Consider the following 25,066-nt stretch of genomic DNA (forward strand, 5'->3'; position numbering starts at 1 on the left):
GCCCCTTCCCTGCTTACACTCTGTCTTAAAAATAAATAAACATTGAAACAATTTTTTTTAAAGCCCAGAATCTCTTAAAATGGAATTAAAATATTTTTCAACTCAATCCAAAGCCATTGGATTGAAATTTTAATCCACTGTCCATTCCTTTTACCCTGTAAGGTAAAAATCCTTTGATCTTATGACAGGGACCAGTGTGGAGTTTAGATGACCCTCGCACTAAATTTAATTTCTTACAAATAAACGGTATCAGGATATCAAGTGCCTTTTTTACCTGTTCTCATTGATGAACCTCCTACTTAGTTGTCTAACTTTGGAGTTCTACAGTGCCTCTCCCCCAGCCCCATTTCATAGGTGTCTCTCCCCAGAACTGTGAGCCACTTACAAATTATGAATCCATGAATAGAAGGAATGAAGAGACACATTAGCTGGGACACACTGTGGAAATCCTAACGCTGAGTGGCGAGCTGCCATCAATTGGGGCAGCAGGAGAAAGAGAACCTTCTATTTCAAATAGATCTTTCTATTTCAAAGACAGAACATAAATAATTGGTTCTTTTTAGCAGGCATTGGAAGGAAGTACTAGGAAAATGGTCCTTCTTGTGTGAGGAAGGAAATTTAGGATTGCACGTACAAATCACACAACTAAATCCCCGACCAGCTCTCAGACGACAATCACATCAGCTTGCATCCCCAGTCACACTGTAACGGCAGGCATCACGAGAGCATATGAGTTGGTGTGCGGGTACTCTGGGGAAGAACCACGGGGGGGCTTAATATTCTGTATAGAAATGAACAGCTTGACAATGGGCAAGACAGTTCATTCAAAGTTTTGCCTAAAGGGCTAAATTAATTGTGTTCTGCTAGTTACTATGCCTCCTGATTTAAAAAAAAAAAAATGCCATTCAACAGATCCCAAGAGGAGCAGCACGTCAGGGGACAGATACATTAATGACAGGAGAAATGAAAGCACATCCAAAGAATCTTTGAGGCCAGAACTGAAATATGGACAGAGCCAGAGAATGATGTCAGCTCAGCACCAAAAATTAAATCTGATCTCACATGATTGTTCTACTCTGTTTTGATTGATAGGATTTTCTTCCAAGTGCCCCCCTGTAAGTCATCTCCCTTCTTCCCTTTTGCCCCCCACCCCTCCCAAAGAAGAAACAAACCAAACAACAGTGATCATTACAGGGCAGCGTCAGTGCAAGGTAGAGCCAGATGGAAAAGCAAAGGCTGTTCTAGGTGGGCAAATCAGTGTATCGATGGGCCGATAAAAACCTGGAAGAATCACTTGAAATGTGTTTATTAAGCAACTTAGGGTTTAGGGTGCTCATGAGACATTGCACAAAGGGGTTTCATTGTGTTACAGACTGAAGGGTACCAGAAGCAATTCAGTACATCTGTGGGTTGTTTATACATAACCGAGCTTAATTAGACAACTTCCGCATACCCTGTACTTCACCAGTCCACACAAAATCAGGAGGGAAGAGCTATCTTTGAGGGAAGAGTGTTTCCGGTCAGAAAATCTGACTTGATTTAGCAACAAAAAAGATTTATAAATATACTCTTCTCACTATGTGGGTTTTCCATATTCTCAAGTCCCCTGGATTCATGGACACGTTCAGAAAACTAAAATTATCTTCTTAGCAGCCATGGATGGAGACTCTTCGCATCTCAGTGAACTAGAAATTTATCTTGAGGAAGTTAATGTCATCATCCCCCAAATTTAAGAAATAGTACGTGGCACCCAGATGTATAATGAAGCAGAGGAGAAACTGTCCAAACCTCAAGCAGGGCGTTCTCATATTAGAAACAGAAATCCCAGAACCAGGAATATCTTGGCCGAGACAAGATTCTAATGTGTGTTGTTTTTTTTTTTTTCTCTTAGTTACAAACTGATCGATCACATTGCTCCAAAAGCAGATTTAGTTAATATATAATCCTGTAAGCTTACTTAGGAATAGAAGCAGCTTGCTCATGTCACTGGAAACCGAAGGTTAAATGGAAATGTCAAGTCATTAGGGAAATTACATTCTGCTAAAATGAGAGCAATCTTACTGTTGGCTTCTGCCATAGTAACCCACGTCCTCAGACCAAGAATGTTCCATGACTCATGGCTTTATTTGAAAACAAATACAGTCAAATCCATCACGTTCTTGACCTGAAGCTATCATGTGATGTAGCAAAAAAGCAAAACGACCCATTACATTATTTAAAAATAGAAATCCCTTCTGGAAAATGCTTTTCTAAGAGCCTCAGGGTAGACCTAGCGAGGAGTAAAAGGTAAAACTAAGCGGGAAGTGATGTGCAAGTGAAGCCTCCAGGTGGCGCTCTAACAGCAGTGGCCCCTCCTTCCCCAGCCCCCGCGCTGCACAGCTCCTTCTCCTGCAGCAGGGCAGAGGGCCTTGCTCAGGGTAGAAGTGGGCAGCAACCCTCCCATTGAGGGAAACAGGGAGGAAACCAACTGAATGGCCGGCAAAGCAGTCATTCACTGACGGTATTTTTCAACTTGGTCAATAACGGTATTATCAAAGACTTTTCTAGACCGAATTGGGCCCAAAATGCTGATTTCCTGTCTTCTCTGCAAGGTGGCTCCACTACACCTCAATTGCCCGTTCCTGAATTAGGATCTGACACTGACCCAAAGAAAAGACTTCCATATCCTAAATCCCCTCTGCTCCTGTTCTGGCATCTTCTTCAGTCTACCCAGGGCAGCTATGTGAGTGAGAAAGCATGAGGTCTTGATACACTCTGCTGTCACTGGTTTTTAGGAAGCGAGAGAGATTATTTAATGGGAACTGCACTCTATAAAGTCTGTGCCTTGGGAAAACCTGACTTATAGCGTTCCCTTCAAAACTCGAGAGACTACTAAAGAGATGACAGGGATGGAAGCTGGCAAGGCAGAGGCTCAGAGGGAGGAAGGGCCCTGTGATGGCTCAGGGTGACACAGCAGAGTGTTTGTTTGGATGCACATGCACACGTTATGCGGACAGAGCATTCCAGCGGTAAGTGATATAGATCAGCACTATAAAGAGAATATGGACAAGACAGAAGCTTATAAGGTCCCTGGAGCGGAGGGCAGAAGTTGGTTGTGGGGGTTTCTCCCCAAGGGCCAGCAGAGTGTCAACAGTCTTTCGAATGTGACGGAAGTCCAAGTGCAGGATGTCATACGGAGAGCAGAGGTCGGCCTATTCCGTGGGCAGCCATTAGAACAGAAAGAGACAGTGCGTACAATTAAAACTACACGGAAGAACAGCTGGAAAGAAGCACACATTTTTGGTTACTAGCAAATGGCAAGACTAACCCCTTATTTCAAGCAGGTAAAACCCATTCCACCAAAGATTTTTTTAACCGGTTACAAAACAAAGTAGCATACCCAAAGTGTTTTATGCAAGTAGCACAAGGAAATCCTTCACCCACAAAGCCACTACTAAGGAAAAGCACGCTCTTCAATTGGATGTTACTGGCGTCCAAACAGTTTTAATATCCAGGTGGTATCACGTGCTCACCAATGGCATAGAAATAAGAGCTTTTCACTAGGGACATTCAGGACATGACCTCACCTAAGGGCAAAACATAAGCTTCCAAGTTGAATCCCCACCTGTCCTCACCATTCTCAATGTATTTTTTTTTTCACCCTGGTTTATGAAGACTCGATGAATATAAAGTACTCCTCTCTGAAAGGTAACACACACACCTAATTCATTTTTGTTCTAGGGTTACTGATAGACTCCGGGGAATTCTGGTTTTACCTGTGTTCCTACATGTGTCAGAAAGCACGTTAAATTTCATGTTTTTGCAGTCACACATAAACCAAAAGTCTAAAGGAGGCTTCTTAGATGTGCGGTTAGAATAAAAGTACACCCCCCGACGTGGGATAATCATGTAAATTTATTCATCACTAAACACGTATGGTAGGGCACGGGTCTTCTGAGTTGGCCTCCAAATATCTGCTCTTGTCAGGAAGCAGTTTCCTGATACAATGACTTCCTGAACTGGAAAGGACTACAGATTAACATTAACAGTGATTATAACGGATTATGACTGATATGTCAACATGAAAGTAGTTTTGTGTCCAAATGAAACAAGAATTGAAACTATTTAAGGTATAGTTCATACTTGCAGCTTTATTTCAAGTCTGGCAAAGCATTTAAAAACATATATACGATATATATTTTATATCATACTTTGCTACAGTTTTCCCCTTTATTTTAGCCTCATTGCTAAGCAGATGCAAATCACAGAGCAACTGAAAGCTTCTAAGATAAAGATGCTGTCTTATACCCTCTGAAGTCAGCTTGATGCCCTCAGATGAAAAGAAACGCTATAATATCAAGCACGATGGATAAGATTAAAAACATTCTAATTTTAATTTATGAAGGTAAAGATGCTGTTCTTAAGACTTTTTAAAGACAGTAAGCCACGTTACATCTATTCAGATCATGCAGCTTTCTCAGTGGATTCGGAGGAATCAAGCTACTGCTGTTACTTTCCCAAGAATTAAAACATCTACACATAGATTTGATTTCACTGGGAGAGAGACACCGGTCAAGGATTAGCAGATGGGGAAACATCTAAGGAAAGACGTGTTATTGCAATAAGAATTCTCTATTGCAATGTTGTGCTGAACCAGTGAAATCTGAGCAAAGCAGACGTAAGACATAAGGCGTCCACAAACTGAAATGTGAATTTTCACAAAAGTGGGTATTTCCACAGCAAAAGCAAATCATTCTACCTCCAGTCTATGCTTTAAAACACTTCCCAGAACCCTAGGGAAAATGTCTGGTCTGCTCCCCAGCAATGCCCTCCAAGAACTTGAATCGGATAGTCCTTACAGTGTTCTTGAGTAGCACACTTCTCGCGTGGGGAGCCTACACAGACCATTCTTCTTGTCCTGGAATTAATTTCGTGATGCCACAGATTCGGGGCTTAATTCAGATTTCAGATTAAAGTGGGTAGGGCCCAGACTCACAGTCCATGGTGTTTGGTTTAAACTAAATTGTGATCTCTAAAGGAAAAGGCATGGGTCTAAGATTGTCTGGTAGGCAAAAACTGGAATCACCGTAACATGTGGAGCGTGGGCTGCTGGGGTCCTCTGAGACCTGCGCTCTGATTCTGTCCCATGTCCCACAGCCCAAACTGCCACAGCAACCTCTTCAAGGATGCTGTGCTAGGAAACAGGGCTGAAACCGCTGGGGGAAATGAATTTTCTGATCCTGTGCCTACCAAATTACAGTCTTAATGAGCGGCACTTAGAGACTGTGCATTTTTTTTCTCTTAAAATTAAAACAGGAAAATAGTAAAAAGGAAGAAAATGGAAAGAGGCAAAATTTCACCCTGTAGGACAGAGCATTAGTAATTACTGCAAGGCATTTGAAAGGCACAGTGAATACACTCAGAGTCCTCAGAGGCAAGTGTGGATGCTAATTCCCACTACAAAGAACAGAAATCACAACTGCCAAGGTTAATTCAAGAATGTGTGACTAAGCTTACTTACTATGAAAGACTGGCCGAGCCTCCCCAAATACTATGGATGCAAACAGAAATGTAGACAGATCTGGAAAAAGGTCTAGATTATAAATGTTGTGAGTGTTCTGCAGTCTAAATTCTAGCAATTTTAGAATATATTCATTTTATTAATTTTAGGGACACCTGGGTGGCTCAATGTTGGTTAAGCTTGCAACATTGGCTCAGGTCACGATCTCACAGCTTGTGAGTTCGAGCCCTGCGTTGGGCTCTGTGTGGACAGCCCAGAGCCTGGAGCTGCTTCGGATTTTGTGTTTCCCTCTCTCTCTGCCCCTCCCCCACTTGTGCTGTGTCTCGCTCTCAAAAATAAACATTTAAAAAAAAAAGTTTTTTTTAAAATAAATATAATTTTAACTTTTAAGTCAACACGATTACAAAGTATTTTTTCTTTAAACCTAAGGTAACATAGCTCAGGAACGTTGACGGCCACTCTGAACATGTAAAGCTCTGACTGACAAGGTATAATCTGGTGGGGAGTTGAGTGAGGTAGTGAAGGGTTTTCACAGTTTTCTCCAAATACACAGAACTAATCATCAATCTTATGAACGTGGAGGGTAACTGTTGTATCAGGAAACTACTTTATCTAGAATTGCAGTTTAAAACCTTTTGAAGATGCCACTTTTAAAATGGTTCTTCTCAACCGTGCATTCATGAAAGGCTGTTAGACCGCTGCCCAGAGAGACACACAGTGGGAAAGAATTCTTACATTCTCAATGGCAAACACACACCACCTGTAGGAAATTGGGCCTGATTTTACAAGCTAGAGACTGGTCCTTTTTAATCTATGACAAATTTTTAAATTGCTGTTAACAAAAATAATAAATGTGTCGGTCTTCACCTCTGGTTATTCAGACTCAGAATTAACCAATATAAATGTAAAAGCCAAATGAATTTCGTAGTAAGAATCTCATTCCAGGGGCAGCGGGGAGGCTCAGTCGGTCAAGTGTCTGACTCCTGAATTCGGCTCAGGTCATGATCTCTGTGCTGACAACATGGAGCCTGCTTGGGATTCTCTCTCTCCCGCTCTCTCTGCCTGTTCCCTGCTCACAAGGGCATACTCTCTCTCTAAACAAACAAACATTAAAAAGAAAAGAATCTCAGCCTATCCCAGAAAAGTACTTATTATGATTTGAATTGATGCTAAAGGGGAAAAAAGAGGCATAAAGGTCAAAGAGAAAGAACTCATTTCTCCTCAAGATTAAAACAACGTGTTTTCAATTTATAGAAGGCCTGCCAATAAAAAAAATAATTCAGATTAGTTACAAATTTCCTAAACCCTCACGGACAGTAGGAAAGTTACTACTGACACTTTCAATTACCGTATCCCATTTTAGAAAACAACGAAAGGCAAATATGAAAGGCACTGAAGACTCGGCCATAATATCGACACAATCCTCTTATAGCAACAGGATCATGGTTAGAATCCAAATGCACTGAGATTTTATTAAAAAGTTTTTTTTACTTAATGTTTATTTTTGAGAGAGAGAGAGACAGAGAGAGAGAGAGAGAGAGAGAGAGAGACAGAATCTGAAGCAGGCACCAGGCTCCGAGCTGTCAGCACAGAGCACGACACGGGGCTCGAACTCACGAACCACGAGATCATGACCTGAGCCCAAGTCGGCCCCTTAACTGAGCCACCCAGGTGCCCCTCGAGGATTTTATTTGTAACTCCCTTTGGCCCATGTAGAAGCTAAGGGACACCCTACGGTCCCGCAAGCCCCTGGCGTCTGTGCTGCTCAGGCAGGCAGGTGGGGGCCCTGTGCGGCCAAGGTGTCTACCGAGGTAGAGCTGCTGCCCTTAATCCTCCTCTGTTTTCCCTCTGCAGACAACAGTGGCTACAAAAGGCTGGGCGGCTCAAAATCAAAGCACGTTTCATCTGAGTTCCCTTCTCCTCTAAAGAAAACAAGTCTTAAATTAAGCTCCTTACAGAGGTCTGAGGCCAAGGCTCCTTATTTAAAACCGAATAGGAAAATTTCCCTTGTGAACCAAAATATAATTCTCTATTTTCTAATAACTTTAATGCTTTGTAAGTCAGAGATTTCTTTTGAGCGGAGACAATACTAAAAAGAGCCCCAAACAGCCCTAAATTTGGATCCAATTGGAAATCCCCAATAATCAACGGTGAATCTTCTACATCAAGCATAGAGGCCAAGCGTGGCCCAGGTGACTCAGAAAAGAAGCCTCAGTCTGTCCATTCATAGCCTCATGACTTCAGGTCAGATTTTGGGGGGATATAAAGAACATATCCTCAAGAAGCTGGAAGCCCACCAAGGGGAGGTCGGTCTTCAAGATCAAGTTGATGCCGGCACCACCACCCAATCCCCAGATTTTCCAGGGCACCCTGATGCACCCGCGGTGAATTCGCCCACCGCCAGGCAGTGGATGAGAGAGAGGTAATTACGGAGCTGGACTTTCGTGGAGTATTACAGCTCAGAGAAAGCGGAGAGGTCTGTGATTTTCAAACTAAGCTTAGCAACAGGATGCTTCCTAACCGCCCCCACCCCCCCCCCAAAGAAAATCTTAGCTAGAAATCTAATATATACTATTGACAAAACAGAAACTGCTCTGGCTGATGCAGGAGGCGAGAACGATCTGTAGTCTTCCCACTTGGCTCTCCCTCCCCTCCCGAGCTGGCCATTTGAAAAGACTCGAGGGCTCTGAAGAATGGGCTTATATTTACTCCTCAAGTCCCAACACCTGCAGTTTGCAGTGGGGGGGCGGGGGACTCAACCGGTTCAAACCACTATGTCTATGGCTACCAGCTGTGAGCGTGAGTTTAGGGAATTATAAGCTCTCTGGACTCTGTTTCCTCAGAGTACGGTGAGAAAATATTTACCTCTGACCCTCAACAGTGAGCATTTAAGATGATGCATGTATAAGAAGTCTTTAAGATGATGCATGTATAACAAGTCCTCAACGAATGGTTAACTGCTGCTAATTTTAAGGAGTTTGCCTCAGGGCACATAACTAGTTACCAGCTTAAGTGGGGGATCATTGACCCCAGACCTTGTGCATTCCCTCCTCGGGCTCACAGATCCCTTTCACCCACTCACTCTTCTCCTTCTACATTGTGTTCACTCAGTTTGTGTCCCTTTAGTTGGGGAACTGGTCCTAAAACCAAAACCAAAAACCCAAGGCACTTAAAATGGACAGCAGGAAGGAAGAATAACGTACATTGAGGTAACTACCGGAAGGAGGGGCACCTGGGTGGCTCAGTCGGTTGTGTGTCTGACTTCCCTTCAGGTCGCGATCTGTTTGTGAGTTTGAGCCCCGTGTCAGGCTCTGTGGTGATAGCTCAGAGTCTGGAGCCTGCTTGGGATTCTGTCTCTCTCTCTCTCTCTCTCTCTCTCTCTCTACTTCTCCCCCACTCAACGTTCTGTCTCTCTCTCTCTCTCAAAAATAAACGTTAAAAACAATTTTTTTTTAAAAGAAGTAACTATTGGAAAGAATGTCATCCTGTCATGGAGAAAAAAAGTTGTCCACAAACGCTCCGTCTACTTCATTTGTAAGGACCTTTCCTTGGCATTCTCATCAGCAAACCTCCACCTCATGCCAAATCCCTCTCAGTTGATGGCAAACAATTCTCCTGTCACCCTAACAGAATTTCTCCAAGGTCCCCATCGGTAACTTCTTTCTGTGATGTCATCTTCTTTCCATCAGTGGCAGCTGCTGTTCCAAATCCTGTCTGTCCCCACCGACTAAGGAGCCAAGGATCCAGCCTTACCCACATGTCATAAACCACACACCAGAGCTCTGGAGGTGCCTTACCCGTCTACATGTGCTAACCTCCTGCAAATACACCGACTGGGCTGCTTTCCCTGCCTGCAAGTCCAAATGCAGCCAATTTGAAGAAGCCACATTTACAGTAAGCCACACCAGAACCTCGCTACCCAAGTGCAGAGTAAAATGCTTCATGAACCTTGACCGACCCCGAGGTATAGAGCTGGGATTGTGTCCATGGGGACTTCTAAAGAAAATATAATGCACTAGAACAACTGGAACAATTTTAAAATTACTTCCATCCCTTCATATTACTTTATTTGTAAAAATTTAACTAAATCTGCTCAGCAACCGCATTCCATCCACAGGAACCTGACAAATTATAGAAGCTGCCGATGCTGACTTTGCCTTCTAGTTTCAAACGGTGATTCTATTACAAAAGACAACAAATGCAAAGCTTAGAGCACAGCTGTGACTTCTCAGGCTCTACAGGGTGATTCATCACTGTCAATTAGTATTTAGCTTATCAAATACAGAATTCAAGATCTCTGTGACTTGTGAGTGTAAGTGAGTAGATAAGTAACGGGTGGAGAAGCAGGAAAAGCTTGCAAATTGAGGAAATAACTATGTTTTTGACTGAGAAATCAATGACTGTTTTGTACCCCAATATTAAATGTGATGCAATTAAGAAAGTAATGGCCCAGGTTCTCTGTGTTTTCAGGTACCAGCCTTTTCAAGTATCTGACTGTAAATGGAGAATTTCTGCAATTAGGCTTGTGATATATTATTTTTTAGTGTAAATAAGCAATTGTTTATACTACATTAAAACACGTACATTAAAACTTCACCCCCGCTAGTGAAAGAAGCATACCTAAGGGGAGGGGAGTCATTTCACCCCTCCCCCAACTATCATACACCCAGAGGAAAGATTTCGTTTCCAATCATGTATTTCTAATTCATTCCGTGAGATGAAAGTATGCTCCTTTGAGCATACAGGGAGATTTGCCAATTGCCTTCCAATGGCAATTTCTAGTTTTCCACTAGAATATTCTTTCCTTACTTTAACACATTTGATTAAAGAAGTTCAATTGCTAATTAACCAACAGACTTTCTCTAGTAGCAAAAAGCTTCATGTAACTCTAGTCACCGGTGAAATGCCACTGGATTATCCATTAGGATGGATAACACACACACACACACACACACACACACACACACACAAGCATGCACACAAGCATACATGCACATTACACACGGTGCAAACTTGAAAGTCACCTCAAATCTTCAAAAAAAATTTCAAAACTGGCCTAAGTAATATATTTCTTACTAAGCATAGTTAAATGGGACACTGGCAAAAAAGGTTATTTATTCCCTGTAATTCAATCTTCCTGGAAATTATGAGCTACTGATTAGTGCAAGGGACACTTTGCTAGGGGCATGATTCAGAAATTATGAAAAAATTTTCTCTGCATATTATGGTAATTTAATTTCCTTTCCCCTACTTTGAAAGAAAATTATAATTACCAACCTTTATTCACAACACTTGGTTAAGGGCATTTCCATTTCATTTTGTATCACCATAAGCCAAAAAAAAATTTTTTTGATGAGTTTAAAAATATCACAGGGGATTAGGCTGTAAGTCATCAGTGCTTTCTGGCACAGACACAAATAATTTATCGTCTGAAACCTAGTAGGATAGTTTTGATTCACACATGGAAATCTTATTAGCCCATGATGGTCAAATTCTTAAAAATAGTGTGTGTATAAGAATTTTCACAAATATTTGAAGCTGGGAATGTATATGCAATATTAAAACATACACATGCAATATAGAGACAGAGATTAACATTAACATTACTGAAAGACATTTGGATTGATCACAAAGACATTTCATCCATTATATAAAGATTACGCTCTTTTTAAACGTGAATTTATAAGGTTTTCTTCATGGATACAGTTCTGACTTAATGGTGCTTTAATAATTCTCTCCTTGCCCTCAAATAAGATAAAAAATGCACCACTAATAACCCCTTACCTTTGAACCTTAACAAGCTAAAAGACAGGGAGGGAAGAAAGGAAGGAAAGCAGGAAGGAAGGAAAGATGGAGGGAAAAAGAGGAAGATGGGAGGGATGGTGGGAGGGAGAATAAGTCTTTCTCAACTCCAATAACTAACTCCTACCACTGAGTAGAATTACGTTGCAACGCAATTCCTTCACATACTCATAAACAGTATTTCACAGCAGAGTTTGTAGTTACTTTATCCCTGGCATGTTAGAAAACATAGAAGAAAGTTTTTCAAAATGTAATTACTGTCCATATCTGTTTATCACAATGATTATCAACTTCTCAACTTATCCCCAGATTGAGTGGATTTTGTTACTAATAGCAAAGCCTTTAAAAGCCCCAAATTAGCCATCGGGCTGAGGCTGAGGGTGGGGCTTAGCTTGGGAGAAAGACAAAGTAGCCAACTATATTTGGGCTGGCTATAAGGAATGCCAATTGGATCTACAGAGTGGGTCAACGGGGGAATGGAACTGCGAACAGTTAACAAATTACAAAGCAACATACAAACATTGTTATTATTAGTGGTAATGATTAATGATAATAATAACAATAATTACAATATTTTCAATATATTTTGATCCACATACCCAAAATGCAACTACACAGAATGGAAATCAACAAATTAGGAGTTCACTACAGGTGTGCTTTGCATAACAGCTTTGGATAAGGAAAACCATCACCTCCAAAATTCTACCCTATGGAACGTGCCAGATGGCTCAATGGAGCCTCAGCAATTTTTGTTCTTGGAGTAGAGAATCAAGCTGACTACATGTTTTTCTCAAGTTTGGAATTTTGCATTTATTTCAAAACCTTAAAGAAATTCTACTCTCTTTTCCCTCAGTATTGACCAATACTGCTTTAAGCCATTTTAATTTCACTGTAATAGAGGAATTCAGCTAAAATTTTATGTAACTTATTCAACATTATTCCTCGAAAAAGACTGAGACTTCAAAGGATGTGTAAATCTGTACATTCATTCAGTGGTCTCAAACACATGCATTAAATGAAATCAGTACCAAAACATGGTTATTGGGACTAAGTTTGATGTTACCTCTGGTACTCCTAATTTTCGACAGGCTTCCAAAAAGTTTTCCACATTTCTTCTGCATTTGGCCATGCTAAGTTTGGGCTATAAATGCAAATATGGAGAAATAATTAATTATTAAAAGAGAAATGATTTTTAACAACAGGTTAAATTTTAACCTTTCTAAATGGCACAAGTAACACATGTTCATTGAAGGGAAAAAATACCTAAGCAAATAGAAGACAATAAAAATCATCCAGAAACATCCACCTGGAGATAAGAACTATTAATATTTTGGATTATATTCTTCCAGACATTGTGTATGTGTATATGCATGTGTGAAAAGATACACAGAAACACATGTATACACATAGATGTTTATATAAGCAGGATTTCTACATGTGTATATACATGTGTATATATATGTGTATAAATGCAAATTTCTGCGTATGCATGTATGTGTATATACATATGCATATGTATATACACATACATGTATATATATGTGTATAAATGCAAATTTCTGCATATGCATGTATGTGTATATACATATACATATGTATATACACATACATGCATACTTATAATTTTTATGGGATCATACTCTTACATAATCTGCTTTCGTTCATCTATTAATATACCATAAGCATCACCTATTCCCAACAGCAATATATTTCTATAAGAAGGGTTAAATTCAGCAGGCCAATTAATCTCCTTCCTGCCAAAGCAATGGGTTTGATGAGAAAGAGGCAACAGAAGTAAACGGCATAAAAATGGTGGCCTGTTTAGGATTTAAGCAATGGCCTCTCACAGTTGAGTTGACTGTGGTGACAGATGGCCTCTAAGGTGTGGGATGGAAAACAGGTACATCTGATTCACACAGTTTGATTTTTACATGGTAAGTTTAAAAGCTTTACTGTTAAATTTTAATATTCTCCTCTTCGTTCCCTTAAAAAGGGAGCAAGACTGAATCCAACAGTCTGGGTGTGGAAGCAATATTTTATAAGGACTGATTTTGCCCTGTGAAAAGTAAGCGAGAGTGAGGTGACTCTTAGCCCATCTTAGAGGGTCCACACCAGTCAGCACAAAAATCTGTTTGCACATTATTTACTTTTTAAAAAGGGACTCCTTATCCTCCCCCCACCCCCGCCCCCGGAAAAAGGGAAAAAGAAAACCTGCTGGCATGGAACCATTTAATTTGGAGGCTAAACAAGCATTCTCCACCCTGGCTAGAGAGGAAATGGTACCCCTTAACGTGAGACTTGCAAAGATGGGGCAGGAAGCTGCTTCGGTGGTTTTGCTCACTCCCAGGCATGTCTTGGGACAAGGCCACCACGTTCACCCTTATGCAAAGGGAAGGAACAGACTTAGGTAATGTGACATGAGGTTACCAGAAGAATAGGAGCTGGCCCAGCTGACAGGGCACCAAGAGGCATTTCACCATTTGAGACCTGAGTGTTTGTCTCTCCAACCCTCCAGGCCCTCATCGTCCTCTGTGTACTTGGGATTTTGTGGGGCTCTTTTCTGAAACTCCAAAGATGCCCAACACCGTTCAAAATATTTAGGTCAGCCCAGTAAAGCCAACGCAAGAGTATCTCCCATCTTTGGAATTGAAGGAGGGCCCATTCTACTATTGTCGTCTGGGTTTAGTTAGAAAAGCACTTACTACAAATAAAATAGTTAGAGGTTCGACCCCGTCAATGGTCAAAGAATCAAAATTACACCTGCTTGGCATAAAAAAAAATGGACACTATTAGTTTTGTGAATGAAAAGTTAGAATGCTTGATATTGACCATAACGTGGGCAGAAAAGGCATCCATTCTGTTGGTGCAGATATGATGGCACATACTGTGTGTTTCCCATGTGTCAGATACTCCACCAGCTGTGAAGTATGCACCCGTGGAAGCGAAACACACAATTCTCAGGGTCACTTACCTCTAGTCGGGTTGGAAATATTAGTAAGTTGCAGGGAATTATAGTTTAGTATGGTAGAGGTCTGAGTTGTGAGACTATTAGGAGAAAAAGAAACATAAGGAACGGAACCTAACTCAGTTTTAAGGGCTCAAGAATGGCCTGCCTCCTGTAGACGCTGAGGGACAGGAGCAATGGGAGCCAGTGAGGCTGCAAGATGAGGACATTTGGAGAAAAGGTTGGGGGAGCCTTCTAGTTTAGAGGGAAGAGCCCGCGTAAACACTGGAGTAGACAATGATAGCCCAGACTAGGACCAAAAGCAGGTTCCACAGCTGCAGCACAGCTGGCGGGCTGACCAAAGGGGGCTCCGAGAACCTCCCCGAAGAATTTTAGGTAAGTGGACATTTGGAAACAGCCCATATTTCTAAAAAGGAAAACTACACTATGATAATGCAAGCTAAAATACATTACAGTTATTAAAGTGGATATTTATGAAGAATTTTTGTGACGTGAGGAAAATCTAGGTTTTGATACATTTTAAACACTACTAAATAGTATACATAAGTAGCTCATCATTCAATAAAAGACCTTAAACGCAGAAAGGATGCTAGCTGTTAGTAGAGAGGCCAAAATGCTAGCAGTGGTTGTCTTTGGCTCGTGGAAAAAAGGTTGATATTATTTTTTCCTCTGCATTTCTCTATTTTCTCTAGTTGGGCATTATTTCCCATTATTTCTTCAATTAAAAAAATATTTAAAAAAGAAAACAGGTTGACAACCAAAAGATTTTTAAAGGAATGCATCATTTTTCCTGAAGGATTAGCAAAATATAAAAATGCTTAGACACATGACTCATATTCACTGTGAATAATATAACTAATTTTACATTCAAACTGGAGGCTATGAGGAGTCACAGTTTCTCTCTTATAAAAAAATTGGGGGGGGGCGCCTGGGTGGCTTGGTCGGTTAAGCGTCCGACTTCGGCTCAGGTCATGATCTCACGATCTGTGAGTTCGAGCCCTGCGTCGGGCTCTGTGCTGACCGCTCAGAGCCTGGAGCCTGTTTCAGATTCTGTGTCTCCCTCTCTCTCTGCCCCTCCCCTGTTCATGCTCTGTCTCTCTCTGTCTCAAAAATAAATAAACGTTAAAAAAAATTTTAAAAAAATTGGGAAAAACTATTAAATGTGAATTTCGCACATGGCTCACACAACTTTATAGCCATTTGGGCCTCATTTGTAGAAAATACTGGAAAGTTTCATAGCAGATTATACGACAGAATTTGTTCCCCAAACTAAGGCAAGCTAGGCACAGATTTGAAGAGACAAATTGATCATTTTCCTCTAATTTCTGAGGCAAAAAAAAGGGGGTAAAACTTTTCCATGAAAAATATGTTCAATAGTATAGAAAGGGAGCTGACAGTTGGAGTAGATTCATTAGCTAATCTCTCCTGCTGCCAAAAGAAAAGCATCAATAATGCCATTGTGAGCTTTTTTTGGGGGGGGAGGGAGAAAAACACTCATTATGTGGTATTTTATGAGCACTGGGCCTTGCAATTAGGGGTTCTGAATGTTGAAACCTGTTCTATAAACACTAATGACATCAATGGCTTACATTCGTGCATGTATCACATGCGGGGGCCTTATTTTATCCTCAGAAGAACATGTCCAAGAACAAATCAAGTTAAAGAGAGGTTAAATCCCTGCCCAACGTCACATGGCTTATAGGCAGAGCTAGGGTTTGAGCCCAAACGCTGCCTGCAGAGCCCCAAAACTCTCCCCACCTCTCCTAATGAACAGTGGAGCGTGTGGATAGACATTTTTCTTTTTTTCCTACTTGCCTGAACCTGATATAGGACTCCAAAGACAAGCTTATCTCTGGTTCCCCCACCCTCATCTGAATGACCAAAGAAGTGACTCTCTGTAACCCTCTTCTGGAGGGAAACGTGCTCTGTGATCCACAGGAAGAGGTTTCTGTATCCAGCTTTACCTCCCTGCAGTGGAGCAGCGCATTTTGAGGGTGTTGGTGGAGTTTCACTCAGTCAGTCGTTTCTCATTATTGCCCCAGGACCTCCAGTGTACCCCACCTGAGCAAAGTGAGGCACCAAGGAATTGCTGAATTAATGCCCGGCTGACCAAACTCTGGCTGGAGAGGTTACTGATCTCATTTTATACAGAATCCATGTCTTTTCAGAGTCATCCTAAAAGCCTCAGTGATTGAGAAAGAGATCCCATTAAGATGTGAAGCTATTGGGGCGCCTGGGTGGCTCAGTCAGTTGAGCGTCCAACTTCGGCTCAGGTCATGATCTCACAGTTTGGGGGTTCGAGCCCCGCTTCGGGCTCTGCGCTGACAGCTCAGAGCCCGGAGCCTGCTTCAGAATCTGCATCTCCCTCTCTCTCTGCCCCTACCCCACTCCCGCTCTCCCTCTGTCTCAAAAATAAATAAACATTAAAAAAAAAATTAAAAAAAATTAAAAAAAAAGAAGAGAAGCTACCAACCGGAAGAGCTTTCTGGAAAGACTTCTCACTGTTTAAATCACAACTCATCTTTAACGAGCAACACCGTCCCTCGAAAGTGTGTGTCTTAAGTAAAAGTTAGTCTCCCTTTATCTGGTGTTACTTACAACTGCTGGTGACGGGACATGGATGCTTGCGACGGAGCGCGGGCGGATGTGATTGACCAGGTGACAGAGGACCACGCCATCCATGAGTGCGGCCCCCAGGTCTTCATGCAGGCTGACCTTGAGTCTCATCTCGATGCTCTGTGGGGGAATCAGAAGGAAGCCAGCTGTTACCAGGCAACTGACAGTAAGAAACAGGTACGGGTATTTATGAATTGAGACACTAACTTCATTATGGGGAAGAAGAATAGGAAGATTTGGAAAACACTGACATTATTTGAACCTTTTCCGAAAGATACTACAGTAAAAATTCCGCTGTAGAAAACCAAATTCAGCCGCGCCTACAAGTTTTAATAAGTTGAGTGAAAGGAATAATGGAATTACTTCTTGAGTTCAGTGTTGCCAGAGCCTTGGCTATGAAAATAGAAAACCAAAATGAGGCGACCAACAGAAACCAGGCCCAGCTGGTTCTGACGGCCTTCGAGGGGCAGACGAGGGATTGAGGGATGCTTTTCTCTCACATTATGTTTTTTTTTTTTAATTTTTTTAACGTTTATTTATTTTTGAGACAGAGAGAGAGACAGAGCATGAACGGGGGAGGGTCAGAGAGAGAGAGAGGGAGACACAGAATCTGAAACAGGCTCCAGGCTCCAAGCTGTCAGCCCAGAGCCCGACGTGGGGCTCGAACCCACGAACCGCGAGATCGTGACCTGAGCCGAAGTCAGACGCTTCACCGACTGAGCCACCCAGGCACCCCTCTCACACTATGTTTTAACTGAGAAATCCATTTTTATCCCTTTAACAAAACTGAACTTTTTATCTTCAGAAATTATAAATCCATACTCCATTACAAGAAATATTAGAGAGACTCCGTGTGCCTTTTACCTAGTTTCCCCCAAAGGTAACAACTTGCAAAAGTACAGCAGAGTATCACAGCCAGGATCCTGACACTTACATGGCTAGGACGCACGACACTCACGGTTGCCCTCTGACAGCCAAACCCCCTCACTCCCACCCCGAGGACCTCTTCAGCCCTGCTCTCTCTCTCTTCCTTCAAAGCTCCCATGCCGGGAATACTGATTGTTTGCTGGAGTCCTACAGGTCCCTTTCTACGGTGCTTCAAAGTCGATTTTTCGAAAATACAGAATGCTGCCTCAACCCTGAAGGCGCTTATTCGGTTATATACTATCTCTCGGGTACCTCGCGGAGATGTTCCACCAATTCCTTCTCTTCTCTCATCTGTTCCATTTTCCTCCGAATTGTAAACTGTGGGTCTATAGATTCCAAATTTCTCTGAGGTCTCAGAAACACTGTAACAGAGAGGAAAAAAACAAAAACCTTTATTAAGAGTGCCTACCACAGGCTGCCATACAGGACTACGCATAGTTAAGCTAAACAAATAGTTTACCCCTAAATAGCACATTAACCACTCATGGAAGCAAATTCAGACTTCACCCAGAAAGCTTGGTTTGACTATTCTAAGGGATTATATTTTCTTTTCTTTTCTTTCCTTTTTTAAATGTTCATTTATTTTTGAGAGTTAGAGTGTGAGCTGGGGACGAGCAGAGAGAGAGAGGGAGACACAGAATCCGAAGCAGGCTCCAGGCTCTGAGGTGTCAGCACACAGCCAGACGCGGGGCTCAAACTCACAAACTGTGAGATCATAACCTGAATCGAAGTCGGGCGCTTACCTGACTGAGCCACCCAGGCGCCCCCAAGGATTATATCTTCAATTGTAGTGAGTCATGCAGAGTAACAGAAGCTGTATTTTTGGTGACAACAAAGTGAATCCAGGGAAGGATTCAGGGACCCAGGGAAGGGTCTGGGTCATCCTTGGAACCATGCCAGGCCATATCCCTGACAGATGTCCCCTCCCTCTGTTCCTACTGCTTTCATTCTAAGTGTTAATTTATACCTGGGGTTTCACAATCCTTTCATAAATTCAAATAATTTTATTCAAATAAGAGGACTCAAGACTTGCTTTACACATTGAAAATCATGGCAGGTTAATGTTTCTGTTAGCCAAAATTTTTTATAAGCCTGACTTAAGAACTAAGTGGCAATACATAGGATTACATATTTTAAGCGTGGAGGGGGAAAACTCTGACAGTATATCCCAAAGGTCAGTTCTTCTTTTTTTTTTTTTAATTTTTTTTAATGTTTTATTTATTTTTGAGACAGAGAGAGACAGAGCATGAGCAAGGGAGGGGCAGAGAGGGAGGGAGACACAGAATCCGAAACAGGCTCTGGGCTCTGAGCTGTCAGCACAGAGCCCGACGTGGGGCTCGAACTCACGGACTGTGAGATCATGACCTGAGCCGAAGTCGGACGCTCAACCGACTGAGCCACCCAGGCGCCCCCCAAAAGTCAGTTCTTTAGAGATGACCATAGACTCCTTTTAGAAAAGTTGGCAACATTAGAAGCCGTTTAAGAGATCATTTTTGGCTTCACGTCTTTAAAATTATAACCACTAGGGGGCGCCCAGGTGACTCAGTGGGTTGACTCTTGATTTCGGCTCAGGTCACGATCTCACAGTTCATGGGATTGAGGCCCGCGTCGGGCTCTGTGCTGACAGCTCAGAGCCTGGAGTCCGCTTCAGATTCTGTGTCTCCCTCTCTCTCTGCCCCTCCCCTGCTCATGCTCGCTCGCTCTCTCTCTCTCTCTCTCTCTCTCTGTCAAAAAGTAAATAAACAAACATTTAAAAAATTTTAAAAAATAAAAATAAACATTAAAAAAATAAAAAAATAAAATAAAAGTTAAATGTGGACTCCACTCCCTAAAGTCAGTGATCACATGCTCGCCCAACTATGTTATTTTACTCTCAATAGGTACCTTTGTACCAAATCACCTTAATGAACGGCTTGCATTATGCTTCTCACATCTCAGTATTTTCTTTCTAAATCAGTTATAGGATATTTTAATTAGCATTCTGATGCTCTACAGAAGATTAGAAAGTTGACACATCTTAATAAGCCTTTGATTGACAGTAGATGGGAGAAAGAAGGTGGTCTAATAGACACAGCACTTTCCAGAACCTCACAGAGATTCGGCCTGGGACATCCAGGGAAATTGGCCTGGGACACCCAGGGAAATCACGGGCAAAAAGAGCGAAAGACGTGTCCCCAAAGGGCTGTCACCAAGACCCACAAAAACCAAACCCACAAGAAGGGAGACCAATTGTTTCAAAAATAAAGGCAAGTCCAGCCAAGGAAGCAGGGTAGAGGAAGCCAGCAGGGAGAGATGAGAAGTTCGCAGAGCACAGAGAAATGAGAAGGAAGCATGGAAGAAATTGGAAATGCATTAAACTTGCCTTTGCATCCTATCAAGACCAACAAAAAACATCTACCCATTTAATATGACAACCAGAAGAGATATATATTATGTGTAAAATTTAAGAAATAATCCACACCCCCAAAGAAAAGAAGTCAACCAAATTTACCAAAAAAGTCCAGGAATGTGAACACAATTAAGCAATATATACACTAGCCAGCAAGGGGCGCCCCAACCTCATTTAAACAAATCTAATGTTTTCTTTGGAGGTTTTATTTTCCTTTGCTTTTTTTCTAGGGGCAATCTTATCTAATACAGCGTGCTTAATATTTTCAATATGTTTTCATTGGCAGATTTCTTTTTGAATATGAAACTATCAGGAAGTTAAATTAACCATGAGCTTTTGTTTAACAGCACACGATTCAAGTATCTACGCCTTGTTAGAACCCTCTGTGAGATAAGATAATGCAATGGTGTCTGGGTTTTAATGTTCTGGCCTCATTTTTCATCTTAAATTCCCATACATCTTAAAAATATAAAACGCATGCTTGGGCATTTGCTCTATGAATGTTAAGCAATCACAAAGTGTTAAAACACATTTGAACCGTGTTTTTTTTTTTTTTTTTTTTAAGTGAATACTTCAAATGTACTTAAAATTACTGGAAACCATGGCTATACTACTACTTGTTTCCTAAATGGATTAATTACACATGAAAAATTAAACTCTTTAGGCTAATAATAAATCCAAAGAGCACATAAATGCTTGCTTATTTTGCTGGGTCTGTTGTGACACAGTAATTTTAATGGGACCGTTATGATAGCTCTGACAATATTACCTACAGTTTTTTTCTTTCCTTTCAAGTCATAATTAAATAATACATGCAGTTACCAGATTGGACCAAAGCTTTGGGAAACTGATCTATGGAAGAATTACTCTGTTTTTTCCTTAATTTAGCATCACTAAATTTTAAGAACTTTTTTACTTAATTCAGGGGAGGGAGAAGTTTAACTTGAGGCTCTAAGACAATCTTAAGAATAGTTGCACTGTTAGCACCTGTTTTTCAAATCAAATGCCATCCTACTTAAGTGTAAGTAAGAAGAAGAAGAAAAAAAAAGAGGGACAAGAGAGAAGAGTGAGTGTATGACTCTGTGTGTGTGTGTGTGTGTGTGTGTGTATGTGTATGAGTGTGTGTGTGCATGAGTGTGCGTAGGAAGAGACAGGTGGTTTAAGATGCAGGAGAAAATCAGTCGTGCTTAACTATTTAATTACTATGTATCTAATGAATAACATTCAAAGAATGCAAAAGATTATTTGCTCATATTTGTAATTTAGCCAGAGAAACAAATCTCTAAGGAAAGATCCTGCAAGGAGTGATGAATATGTTTGCAGAACGTCAAATTCATCTTTGCAGGTACAGGTCAGATTCCCCTGATTTTTCCATTATCTCTACCACTTCCTTCCCTTTCCTCCTCAGCCTCATCCCTGACCTGGGACTGAGCTATCCACGTACAGAATTCTTTATCTGTGTCTCTCATGGCACTCATCACTTTCTCTTTTACGGTACAGATCTGTTCCTCTCCATTATGACTCTGTGAGAGGTTATGTCTGTTTCTAATTTGTATCTCATTCTGCCCCACAAAGCAGTTTGATGGATGAAAAAAATGAAACAAGTGTTTCAAAAATTCCCTCCTTCAAAGATCAGTCTATTTGGAGAGCATCTTTGCAGAGATTATCATACCCTGATAATCAGTCATCTGAATTTTTCCTGTCGTGAAAAATCTACCAAAACTTGGTTTCCAGGTCTGAACACATTAGACTCTGAAGTAAAAATTCTATAAAAGATATATTGTCTGTCTTTTTCAGAGTTTATCCATAATAATGAGCATCATGCCTAGCACAAAGTAGACATTCAACAGACATTTACAAATATGCGAGGGAAAAAAAAAACATTTCTCTATTTGTTGTTAAGAATATCTGTTATTTTAAACCAAGAAAACCCATTGCTCGAAAAATTGCCTGAAATGCCTATGTAATTATTACATGAAATGCACCCTTGTTATAGAAATTATCAGTCTATATATATTATTAACCTTTATTACCTAAATTTAACAATGACAGGAGATTTCTTCTCTGTGGATGCATGAGGTTTTGAAATGTAGCTCTTGGTTTCTCCTTGTAAGTTAAAAGCTAGACTGTGTGTGATATTAAATACACAAGTTCAAGGGCAGCAAAATATAGTGGCTTTGAAAAAAATACCATGGGGTTTAAGATCCAGGCTAATGCGAATTAAAAATCTGATTAATGCATTTATGTATTCCCTTCTGGTGCCCCCAAATGAATTAGATATATTCTCTGCCCTCAAAATGCTCATATTTTGGGCAATTTATTTTAAGCTAGTGACTTTTACCTGCTAACATAATATCAAAATCAGTAAAAAAAGTAATCAATGTGCAGACTCCATGTGGCACCAAATAAATCAGCACCTCTGAGTGTGGGGGATAGGCACCTGTAGTCTTAAAAATATTCAGATGACTCAGGGCACTGGGTGCTCAGTCGGTTGAGATTCTGGCTTCCACTCAGGTCACGTCTCATGGTTCATGAGTTCGAGCCTCACATCGGGCTTGCAGGTGTCAGCACAGGGCCCGCTTTGGATCCTCTGCCCCCGCCCCCGCCCCCCACTTCTCTCTCTCTCTGCCCCTTCCCTGCTGATGCTCTCTCTCAAAAATAAATAAAACATGACAAAAAAATTACTCAGATGATTCTAATGAAGCCAGGGCTAAGAATTGCTAAAACATCTCTCATGGCCTATTTCCTCATTTTTGTCTGCGGAAAAGAATACCTAGAGGTGCAAGATTATTGCAAAAACTCAGAAAATGTCTGTAAATTGACCCCAGATGAATAGGTCCATTCGTTCACGCTCCGGTGATAATTCAAAGGCCAATTAAAAAAAATTTTTTTAACGTTTATTTATTTTTGAGACAGAGAGACACAGCATGAATGGGGGAGGGGCAGAGACAGAGGGAGACACAGAATCCGAAACAGGCTCCAGGCTCTGAGCTGTCAGCACAGAGCCCGACGCAGGGCTCGAACTCACGGACCACGAGATCATGACCTGAGCCGAAGTCAGACGCTGAACCGACTAAGCCACCCAGGCGCCTCAAAGGCCAGTTTTAAATAAGTATAAATTAGCACCCACGAACTAATTGCAAATAAAAAAGGGACAATGTTTCCAAAGAATACAGGAACAGTTTTCACTTCAAAGTGAAGGCAGTTAGGCAGGAAAGAGGCAGAGTAATAATAGGGCGCAAGAGCCAAAGAAAGAGTAGAAGTTTCTACGTTAAGAACCAGTTGAAGTGAAGCTGCCCCTTCCAACACCAGGAGCGGGCAGACCTATACACCTACTCCCCATCCGTCTCAAGAGGCCGGACCCTGGGGGCCGTGGCAATTCAAACCTCCAAGGACCTGCTAACCCGTTTGCCATGTTTCATTCCTTGGAAGAAAGAGCTTTAGAAAAAATGGGGAATTGAAAATGAGACATGTCTGGAGTGACATATTGAAAAGAATTTAAATAAAGGGGGATTTCAATATAAAGCCAGACAGTGAACAAGGTCTAAAAATGCCAACTTACCAAAAATAATGACGAAAAAATATAAATGACAGACAAGTTACATTACTCTGGGTTGGGCTGGTAAGAAGATACCATTTATTTACAAAAGTCGAGACGGACACAGATAATGGATAAGAGGAATAGGAGGAAACAAAACTGATGTGGTAATCAGCTTTGAGATGCAAAGAGTGGCCACTAAAGGGGATCTCCTACTTAAGAGGAACGAGTAAGAACCACCGAAAAACGCAGGCTGTATTTCTCTTGCAAGATTAGCTTGTGTGCTTGTGAATACGTATAGTGCATCTTCATCAACTTAAAAAGTGCTTTGGAAAATCCATCCAGATCACAAGGCCAAGCGTAGCACAAAGAGAATGAAGAAGCATGTGAAAAGTCTGGTCTAGGAACCTGCACAAATATTTCTGCATAGAAAATTAGCTGTCGGCCATGGCATATTATAGACAAACTGCAAATAGGGACAAATGACAACCACCAATTATCTGATGTGACAGATGGAACCACATGAATATTGAAAGCAATTCCTTTATTATGGTTGTGGTATGGCTTCATCGTTACACATGAATCCCTGGAATCTGCACTCTTACAAAAACAAAAAAAAACAAAAAACAAAAAAAAAACAAAAAAAACCAAGCATGTAGTGCAAGGTTATTTTATCTTCAGAGAGATTTCTATAATTATTCATTTCTATGAGAATTTTAGGATTTTTAATAAGAAGGCGGCCGTCTGGCACAAAGAGTCCTCAATAAATTGCTACAGAATGAGTAGAGAAATGGGGCATCATCAAGGCCCTGCTGTGGCCTCACCTCCACCGCTAAGTACCAACGTGCCCTCACCTTCTGGTTTTAGTTGGCTCGTCTACGCAGATTCTACTGCTACATAACATGACTACATCTTTTCCAGCTTAAAAAAAAGAAAAAAAAAAAAAGTCTTTGGTTTCAGATATCACTCCGAAGGAAATACCAAATCACACATAAATCTTTCATTTTAGGCTTTGCTTCCTTTTAAACAACAGCAGATCCATAAATAGCTGTGCTTTCTGAAAAACAAAAATGCCTGTCCCTCTCTTTTTTATTTTTAAGTATAGAAACAGTTCATCAAAAAAGTTTCCATTGTGCCCTCTTCAACTTCCAGAATTTAAAATGGGATGGTATACGGAGGGACGTTGTTGTTTAAGCCTACTTATTTTCAGTTAAAAAATTTAGAAATCTATGAAACAATAGAACTCCTTTCACAATTAACCTGCCAAAATATACATTTACCCTTCTACACAAGGGAATTGGAAAAGGCTTTTTTATTGAATTTTAACCA

At 41.1% G+C, this 25,066-nt stretch overlaps 1 protein-coding gene across 5 annotated transcripts in view; it reads right to left on the minus strand.

Moving 5' to 3' along the window:
- LRCH1 (leucine rich repeats and calponin homology domain containing 1) overlaps positions 1-25,066 on the minus strand; it is a 204,317-nt gene that overhangs the window by 7,977 nt on the left and 171,274 nt on the right. For 2 of the 5 annotated variants that reach the window (XM_019813191.3, XM_011288548.4), the window contains 4 exons: positions 18,063-18,172; positions 16,866-17,003; positions 12,366-12,443; positions 1,291-3,191 (listed from right to left, as the gene is read on the minus strand). In XM_019813191.3, the coding sequence (XP_019668750.1) occupies positions 2,985-3,191; positions 12,366-12,443; positions 16,866-17,003; positions 18,063-18,172 (533 nt within the window). In that variant the 3' untranslated portion in view covers positions 1,291-2,984. 5 annotated transcript variants of the gene reach the window in all.

This window comes from Felis catus, chromosome A1 (genome assembly GCF_018350175.1).
Source record: "Felis catus isolate Fca126 chromosome A1, F.catus_Fca126_mat1.0, whole genome shotgun sequence".
Taxonomy (NCBI): Eukaryota; Metazoa; Chordata; class Mammalia; order Carnivora; family Felidae; genus Felis; species Felis catus.